General features: G+C 53.8%; 1 protein-coding gene across 1 annotated transcript; it reads left to right on the forward strand.

The window, feature by feature from the left end:
* The first annotated feature begins 3,460 nt into the window (after positions 1-3,460).
* Positions 3,461-5,602, forward strand: LOC125518956 (flavonoid 3'-monooxygenase CYP75B137-like). The gene is made up of 2 exons (XM_048683838.1): positions 3,461-4,644; positions 4,759-5,602. Exons 1-2 carry the CDS (start codon positions 3,478-3,480, stop codon positions 5,404-5,406), a joined length of 1,815 nt encoding a protein of 604 aa, XP_048539795.1. The 5' UTR covers positions 3,461-3,477; the 3' UTR covers positions 5,407-5,602.
* The last annotated feature ends 4,062 nt before the right edge of the window (positions 5,603-9,664 follow it).

Here is a 9,664-nt window from a genome sequence, read left to right on the forward strand (position 1 = left end):
GGGGTCCTACTAGGAGTGGAGTCCTAGTAGGACTCCCCCCATGGCGCGCCCCTCCTGGCCGCCGGCCTCCTCCTCCCCTCCTTTATATACGGGGGCGGGGGGCACCCCAAAGGACATCGATTGTTCTCTTAGCCGTGTGCGTTGCCCCCCTCCAGAGTTTACTCCTCCGGTCATAGCGTCGTAGTGCTTAGGCGAAGCCCTGCATGGATCACATCACCATCACCGTCACCACGCCGTCGTGCTGACGGAACTCTCCCTCGATCGTCTGCTGGATGAAGAGTTCGAGGGACATCATTGAGCTGAACGTGTGTTGAACATGGAGGTGCCGTACGTTCGGTAAGACGTTCGACTACATCAATCGCGTTAATCAAACGCTTCTGCTTTCGGTCTATGAGGGTACGTGGACACACTCTCTCCTTCTCGTTACTATGCATCTCCTAGATAGATCTTGCGTGATCGTAGGAAATTTTTTGAAATTGCATCCTACGTTCCCAACAAGTGGCCCACCTAGACCGCACATATATTCTCCCCATCCGCATCCCGGGCAAAACCCTAGCCATTCCACTCCATCCAAGCCCCATTCTGGTGATCTCCGGCCTTCTCTGGCATGATGGGCAGTGGATCCGACTCTGAAATCTCCCAATCCATCGACTGGGACCTCGCCCCATGCGGTGACGAGGAGGAGATGGTCGTCCGCATGGCTCTCTGCCACTCCCAAGAGGAGTGCACGCGACCGCGGCCGGACTCGATCTGACGGGAATCCATTGTGTCTGCACAAATGGCGCTTGGATCCGCCGGGGCTGGTGGCTCGAGGCTTGTGACCGTGGCGTCGCTGGCCGTGGTGATCACTAGGCACCACAACCCCTTTGTTGGTGCATCGTCCCTGCGGTGTCGGGCTCTGAGTCGGAGGTCAACAACGTTGGCATGCCTTACAGCTCGTCCGCTGCGAATGCGAGGAGTGCCCGCCGTGCAAGGCAGAGGGCACGACAGACCGCGAGGCTGACGCTACGGAGGCGGAGTCGCACATCACAAGGTGGAGCCACAATGAGTGACTGATTTCCCCTGGCGTCATAACCGTGAGCCCGACCCGTCCACGTCTATCGTGGACCTCACTTCGAACGGCGATGTCGATGCCATGGGCTCCAATGAGGAAAAGTAGGGCACGGGAGATGGCGGCGCCTCGTCTCCTATTCTGGCCCATCCGTGTCTCATGTCCTACTCTTCCTCGGCCGGCAACCGGACTCTTAGTTCACGCGCTCACGGCCATCGGACATGGACACAGACGGGAACAACATGGACTTGAAGCACGAACACAGACAAAGATTTAGACTAGGTTTTACGTTGCATGTCATTGTATGAATTTAAAGATTTGCTAATGAGGTACTCGGTTGTGGAAGCAAACATTTGACACGTGATCGGTCATTGTTCGCGGACACGCCCGGGTGCATCCGCATACTTTAGGCAGGGAGGGGGGAGGGGGGAAGTAGCAGGTCTCTTACATTTCCCGTGGCGCCCTTAACAAGAGGGATGCGGGGGATGAACTATTGTTTCTCGCCCAATATCGACACTAACAAGCATAGGCACATACTCACTCCATCCTCAAATAAATGGACATATAGAAATTTTAAGATAGACTATGGAATGGTGTAGAAAATGCATTGGAAGGGTGCAAGACACTATCTATCTCATCTTTAATTCCTCCACCATCAATGAGCATGTAGAAAATGAGAAGACCGTGTGTTATATTATTTATATTGGGCATGATTGCATTCTTTTACTTTTTTTTGAAACACGGTCTCTTAGGGCCCGATTCATTAAGTAAGCTCGAAGAGAATTGTCCGGTTAATAAACGGAAAACCGGGCAAAAACCGTCACAAGTGGCCCGCAGAAACAAGGCACACAGGGTGACCTGGCAACCCACACAAGAATGCACACACGCCGCCGAGGGGAAGCGTCGAGGCTTGCGTCGGCCGATGCCAAACAGTCAACCACACGCGCCGGCGACCAGGCAGCTCCAACTCTGTCGACAAGCATTGCAGGAGAAAAGCGTTGGGCTTGCGCCGAGCCAGCGCCAGAGCGGCGACTCCTCGAACATGCTGGAAGAGACCGACTACCAAGAACCATCAGCAAACCTGACTCCGCCCGAAGCCGCCATCATTGCCACAAACAGGAAGTCGCACAACATCCGCATTGCCAGACGGGCACCTGCCGACCACAATGCCGCGAGCGTCCAGCCCATGAAGCACGCAACCGGGATCCGAAACTCTTCAAGGCGACGCCCCAAAGAGGGAAGCGACGATGTCGACGCCGTCGCCCGACCCAACTGGGCCTTAGGCTTTCACCCGAAGAGCAAGATCCGAGGGTGTAAGAGGATGCCGGACTCCACAACGACGCCTCCAACGAGGTTAAACGACGTCCACAGACGCCGACGCCGCTGGCCGGCAAGACCAGCCAAGCTTTCGCCCGGAGTATCCCCAACACCACCAACACCCTCACGCACTGCACCTTCGCTGACCCACCCACCTCTGGTAGTGCCATCGCGCCAGCAGCACCAGAGAGCCACCAAGCACTTCACCTCCCCGTCGGTCAAGAAGACGCAGACGAGCCAGATCCGGCCGATCTGGCACCCCACCAACACAGCGCCGAACAGGAGCCACCCGAGGCCAGCACGCCACCGCCCCGACCAGGGACGCGCCCCACAAGGCAAGCGAGGGGGCCGAGCCCGCCTCGACCGCCGGAGAGGAGCAGCTGGCCGAAGACCAGTCGCCCGTCCACGACGCAGCCCGCGACCGCCACCCGCGAGAGCCGCTGCCAGGGAGCCGTCCCGTCGGAGAAGAAGCCTGGAGGTCCACCGGTGACGCAACCGAAGCCCTCGAACGGATCCAACTCTCGACGCAGAAAGGGGGTCGAGCCTCCCCACCCCGAGATCTCGTGGCCTGGCGAGAGGAAGCCGACCCCGCCGCCGCCGTCCGCCGCCCGGGCTTAGCCCGGCGGCCTCCTCCGGCGACGGCGAGCGGAGAAAGGGGGGCGGCCCGGCGGCGCGGGCTGGGATCCGCCCGTGTCGCCTCAGCCGAGACGACGCGGAGGCAGAGAGGCTACTTTTTTTATTTTAAAATACATTGAAAAGATAGAAGTACACTCTTATTTTTTTGTGTGGACAAATTTCAAAATCTAAATGTCGACGCGGCACAGTGTGAAGAATGCAGGTGGTGCGACAAGTTCGGGCTACGTACTTGTCAAAGAAGTAGGAGTGGTCCGTGAATTTTTCCCGCTCGGTTATTTTTTTCGGCCGGCAGCAGGCGGGCGGCGGCCGCTGCCGTAAGGTGACAAGCGAGGCATCCCGTTCTTGGCTGCGCCAGTCCACACCCGAAGATGCCACAATCTGGATGGGAAGCCCGCACTGCCCCCACCCATAAATTAGTCGGGATCAGCCGCACAACCATTAATCAGTAACGTTTGCGATAAGTATTTGCGTGGATGTCAACGACGAGTGTCCCTCGCATTTTCCTTCCACGAGCCGGCAGCTCGCCGCCGGGACGAGACAAACGCGACGCCCCCGTTCGTTTCCGCTCCCGTCCACACGCGGCCATATCAACCAACGCCTATTGGAGGAAGCCAAGTGGAAAACACCGCCTTGCCCATAAATCCAGCCAGGATCCGCCACGCACCATCGCTGTCTGTTTCTCCTTGTCTCGGTCCCTAGCTACCACCACCGCAGCGTGCGCAGCCATGGACGCGGCAACCTCGACGACGCTGCTCTACGGGGCGCTGCTCGCGGCTGCTTTCCTCTACGTCGCCACCCTCCGGCGTGGCCGCGGCAGGGGCGAAGGCGGCCTGCCGCCGGGCCCAAGGGGCCTGCCGCTCTTGGGCAGCCTACTGTCCCTCGACCCGGACCTGCACACCTACTTCGCCGGCCTCGCCGACAAGTACGGCCCCATCTTCTCCATCCGACTCGGCTCCAAGCTGGGTATTGTCATCACCTCCCCGGCGCTGGCCCGCGAGGTGCTGCGCGACAACGACCTCGTCTTCTCCAACCGGGACATCCCGGACGCCGCGCGCTCCATCTCCTACGGCGGCGGCCAGAACATCGTCTGGAACCCCGTCGGTCCCACCTGGCGTCTGCTCCGCCGCGTCTGCGTCCGCGAGATGCTCAGCCCTGCTGGCCTGCAGAATGTGCACGGCCTCCGCCGCCGCGAGTTCAGGGCCACGCTCGCGCACCTGCACTCCATGGCCAGCGCCGGCAAGCCGGTTGACGTCGGCGCCCAGATGTTCCTCACCACCATGAATGTCATCACCGGCACGCTGTGGGGAGGCAACATAGGGACCGAGAGCGAGCGGACGGCGGTGGGCAAGGAGTTCCGGGAGCTTGTCGCGGAGATCACCGAGATGCTCGGCGCGCCCAACGTGTCAGACTTCTTCCCGGCGCTGGCGCCGTTCGACCTGCAGGGGATCCGGAAGAAGTCGGACGCGCTCAAGGAGCGGTTCGACGAGATCTTCGGCAGGATCATAGAGAAGAGGGTCGAGGCCGACCAGGCCGGCGCCGACACGGCGGAAGACTTCCTCGAATACATGCTCAAGATGGAGAAGGAAGGTGGCGACGGGAAGGCCGCCTTCACCATGACCAACGTCAAGGCCCTGCTCATGGTAACCAATCAGTCACTAGCTAGCTCCATTAGCAATCCCTAGTTCCGTACACCTACTCTCGCGTCTCACGCTTAATTGATTTTTTTACGTCCATGTTACCTGTGATGATGATAGGATATGGTGGTTGGGGGGACAGAGACGACGTCGAACACGGTGGAATGGGCGATGGCGGAGATGCTACAAAACCGGCGGATACTGCGGAAGGTGCAGGAGGAACTCGACGCGGTGGTTGGGATCGATGGCGTGGTGGAGGAATCGGATCTCCCGCAGCTGCACTATCTGCAACTGGTGGTCAAGGAGACGCTCCGGCTGCACCCGGCGCTGCCGCTCATGGTGCCGCACTGCCCCAGCGAAGACACGACCGTCGGCGGCCACCGCGTCCCGGCGGGAAGCCGCGTGTTCGTCAACGCGTGGGCGATCATGAGGGACCCCGCTGCGTGGAAGGATCCGGCGAAGTTCATCCCGGAGAGGTTCGCCTCTCAGGCGAGCGACGGCGACGGCGGGCGGAAGGTGGACTTCACCGGCAGCGAGCTGGACTACGTGCCGTTCGGGTCGGGGAGGAGGATCTGCGCGGGCATCGCCATGGCCGAGAGGATGACGGCATACTCTGTGGCCATGCTGCTGCAGGCCTTCGACTGGGAGCTGCCGGAGGGGGCGGCGCTGGACCTGACAGAGAAGTTCGGCATCGTCATGAAGAAGGCCACGCCGCTGGTCGCCGTTCCGACGCCGAGGCTTTCCAGACCCGAGCTCTATTCCGCATAGATATCTGATCCTACTCCATGACCACGACTCCGTGCTCGAGTCAGTTCAGCATGCAATACATTTCCCCTCTCGTGCTGTTCGTCCAAACAGAAGTTTGTTTTTCTACGGTTGCAATTGTCTGCTTCTTCTGTAGCAGCAGTGTGCAGACAGTATCTATTATATCTATATACCTACAATATTCATGTGGATTTTGATATTTGGCAATCGTTCTAAATCTTGTAATAGTACCGAACTTGGACGTGGTCACCACTTTTTTCTTCTTCTACCTCATGTGCATGTGACATGTGAGTGACCTTAAAGACCATCAACAGCCGCGTACATTTACTCCAACTCCTCCAACGTCGGCCGACATCGACCATTAGACTGGTCCAACAGCCGCGTACATTTACTCCAACTCCTCCAACGTCGGCCGACATCGACCATTAGACTGGTCCAACAGCCGCGTACATTTACTCCAACTCCTCCAACGTCGGCCGACATCGACCATTAGACTGGTCATAGTGGAGAGTAACTTAGATTAGATTAATGTCATGCATATGACATTAGTCTATGTTATTATCTTTATAGTGCAAAGTGTCATAGAAGTAGTATCATATATGGTTGCATTTATTAGCTTATAGACTCAACATTTGTTGGGAAGCGCTATGTGATGGTAACATAATATGTTACTCCAAACACCTCTCTCCTCATTAACTAGGTGGCACATAAGCAAACTTGTCTTGGGATGTGTTATGTTACTGGCTAAGTTACTCCCACTATGACTAGCCTTAACACCTTAAATTAAATGTCCTCTTTCGCAACCGAATATCTCATTACCAAATCCTCAAATTCATACAACTACATGCAACTAAAACCTAGTTCGCTGGTGCTACTTCGCCTCCATGTTCGTGTCCATGTCCGATGACAGGTTGAGCCCCCCCCCCCGAGTGATGGTGCGGTCACCGACGAGAAAGAATAGGACATGGGGCACGGGCCGGCTCACGGATTTGAGCACCACAGTCTCCCATGACCTACTCTTCTTTGTTGGAGCCCGTGTCCAGGACGTCGTCGGGCGACGTGAGATCCATAATAGACCCCTCGCAGTTAGAGCCCAACACGTCTAACACGACGCGGACGCGGTGCACGGTTACCCGTACCAGCTCCGAAGGGACATGCGACTCCGCCTCCGCGAGGGCCGTCGCGGCCTCCCACGCCCTCTGCCTCGCACAACAAGCATGCCGCTCCATGTTAGTGGACGCGCCATGATTCAACCGGTGTATACCTCCGATTATGAGATCATAGGTTGATGCGCCACCAAAGGGGTTACATCGCAGCGATGGCGTTCACACGCCAGACAGACCTGAAATTATTTGCATTTAAGAAATGACATTTCAATATTGATCATAATGTTTAGAAAATTCAATAAATGTTTTGAATATGACGCTGCTCTCTGTTCTTGAGGGTTCTCGTTGCACATTATTCAATACTCCCTCCGTTTCTTTTTACTCCACATATAAGATTTGGTCAAAGTCAAACTACGCATAGTTTGACTAAATTTATATAAAAAATATGAACATCTACAATACTAAAACTATATAGTATGAAAATACGTTTCATGGTGCATCTGATAATATTGATTTCATATTATGAATGTTTATATATATATATATATTATCGAAAAAATGTTTATATTTTTTTAATATAAAATTGGTCAAATTCTATAAAGCTTGACTTTGACCAAACCTTATATACAAACTAAAAAGAAACGGAGGAAGTAGTAGGGAACTGGCTAGCTTCCCACGGTGGGTAGTTAGAATTCGTAAGTTCGTGTCCCCGGAAGTGCGCGCTTTTCTGGGATTTTTGCCATCGTGATGTTGTGCTGAACTCGCTTGCTTTGGTGCTTACGGAGTCCTTCATAGAGGCTAGGAACCTTACAACATGTTTCTGTCTCCACAGCCCAGCGTGCTGCGCCTCGCCTCACCACTCGCGACCCCCCTCTCGCCCCGCGAGCTCCGTGCCATGGCTGTTGTCCTCCTCCGCAAGATCCTTACCAAGGGTCAGGCCGCACTCAAGTCAAATCTCATCAAACGCATCTGGCAGTGCCGCAACAACCTTGACGGAGCTTGTTGCTGCTGCTGGAGTGTAGGAGGTTGCCGCCACCGGGCTGGATCCATTTCTCGTTTTTATTGAATCAAAACGCAAATCCAGATTCATCCCTGGCTTGCTTGCAGGAGAACCCAAGTTGTTTTTCCTACTGCCGCTCAAGTTTGCACAGGCACTTGTATCAGTACACATTTCTGATAAAGCTTAAGCTTGTATGTGTAGCACACTTGCTACAAGGCCGTTGATTTGGATGAAATTGACAAGAAGAGTAGTTGCATTTCAGTTGACTTGTAATGTAGTTTAGTTGCACACACATTGTCGTGGAAGTGTCACGGCAGATGTCCTCATGGAAGGACTTAATTGTGGAGCCATTGCGACGAGGTTAGTTTAAAGGGGTTAAACGGGACAAAGGACACAGAGAGTTTATACTGATTCGGCCCCTTGCGGTGAAGGTAAAGGCCTACTCCAGTTGAGGTGGTATTGCTAGGGTTTCAATTACCAGGGAGAAAACACGCTTTGCCTGGCTCTCGATTTGATGTTTCTTACCCTAAGCCGCTGTCGGGTCGTCCCCTTATATACATGGGTTGACGCCCTGCGGCCTACAGAGTCCCGGCCGGCTCATACAACGTGTCCGGCTCGGTGACGTATCTTACATGCCTTATATTACAAGTCTACTCATACATGGCGGTTTACACTTACGACCCTTAAGCCGTCTCTAGGCTTGGGCCTCTTACCGGCCTATCTATGAACCACCGTCTGGTATACTCCTGGGCTTCATGGATGAACCGCCACTGTGGTTGACCCGACCCCTCCTGGGCGGGTGATACCTGATAGTCATATCCCCAACATTAGGCCCCAGGTTGATTTGAACTTGTTCAGGTCAATCTTCAACACTTCGAAAAAATCCTTCTTCCTCTGCTATGAAACATTGTAACCCGCCATGACGTCATCTCCGGAAATTTCGGAAACCCGCCACGACGTCATCTTTAATGGATCTTTTATCTTTAATGACCTTCCGAAAATCGAGGCATTCAATTAGTTGGATAATCATCATTTGACCTCCTCGTTTTTCGTGCCTGCCTGTTACTCTTTTCCTTATAAATAGGGTCAAAGCACCCCTTTCTCATTCTCCTCTCTCCTTCTCGTCTTCTTCTTCCTCGCGACGCACCAGCCCACACGAGCTCCGCCATCGTCGACCTCCGTCCTCTTCGTCAACTCCGGCCGCTACATCACCCTAGACGGTCCAGAAATGCCGCAGCACTCCTCCGCTGTCAGCTCGCATCGGTAAGTCTTCCCTTTTCTTTTTCATGGATCTGTTCCTTATGGTTTCGGTGTTCGTCGGTGTTCATCGCTGCGCCTCCTTCTCCTTGCTAGATCGTGTAGTTTTGATCTGAAAATAATGTAGGTCCTATGCGGTAGCAGTTTTAGCACCCGCTTTTGATATTAAAACATATCCTTATCACGACGGATCTCCTCTAGGGCACCTCCACTTTTATGTTGCCGCCTCTGTAGGTTTAGATTTTATCTCCTTTTTCTGAACAGCCGTAGATCCGAATTTATAGCTTTAATCTGTGGAACCTGTTTGTCCCAACACTTAACAAATTTTGCTCTTGTTAGATCTTGAATATCTTAGTCATGGCGGCTTACTTACCGGCTTGCTTATTACTTCATATATCATTAGCCCTCACTTAAGCCGCCATTCTGAATGTACACTGCAACTGTTAACTTGTGATTTCACCAACTGACTTGAACCGGCAAATTACTCCTTTCTTTAGGTTGCCCTTTCACAATGCCACCAAAGACAGTTACCACACATGTAACTGGGTTCCTTCCATCGTTACTGAGGATACTTTGAAAGATTTCGTCAATGTTGGATATCTACCAGAGAAGAGTGTCATGCATTACCGCGCTCCTGACCCGGGCAAAAAGAGACCTCTGCGAAAAGACGGTGAAGTCATTGTATTCACTGATCATATGAACCGGGGCTTCTCACTGCCCGGCTCTAAGTTCTTTCGAGATGTTCTGCACTTCTTCAAACTCCATCCGCAAGACATTGGACCCAACTCCGTGTCAAACATCTGTAACTTTCAAGTTTTCTGTGAAGTATACCTTCAAGAAGAGCCTAGTGTCGAGCTTTTCTGGGAATACTTCTATCTGAACCGGAAAAATGAGTTCA

The sequence above is a fragment of the Triticum urartu genome, chromosome 7 (assembly GCF_003073215.2).
Source record: "Triticum urartu cultivar G1812 chromosome 7, Tu2.1, whole genome shotgun sequence".
NCBI classification, from domain to species: domain Eukaryota; kingdom Viridiplantae; phylum Streptophyta; class Magnoliopsida; order Poales; family Poaceae; genus Triticum; species Triticum urartu.

What these genes read in the sequence shown, in the direction of transcription:
- LOC125518956 (XM_048683838.1), top strand. Translation starts at nt 3,478, where the DNA reads ATGTCAACGACGAGTGTCCCTCGCATTTTCCTTCCACGAGCCGGCAGC. An exon ending in ACGTCAAGGCCCTGCTCATG is followed by an intron (nt 4,645 to 4,758) that starts GTAACCAATCAG and finishes TGATGATGATAG; the next exon opens with GATATGGTGGTTGGGGGGAC.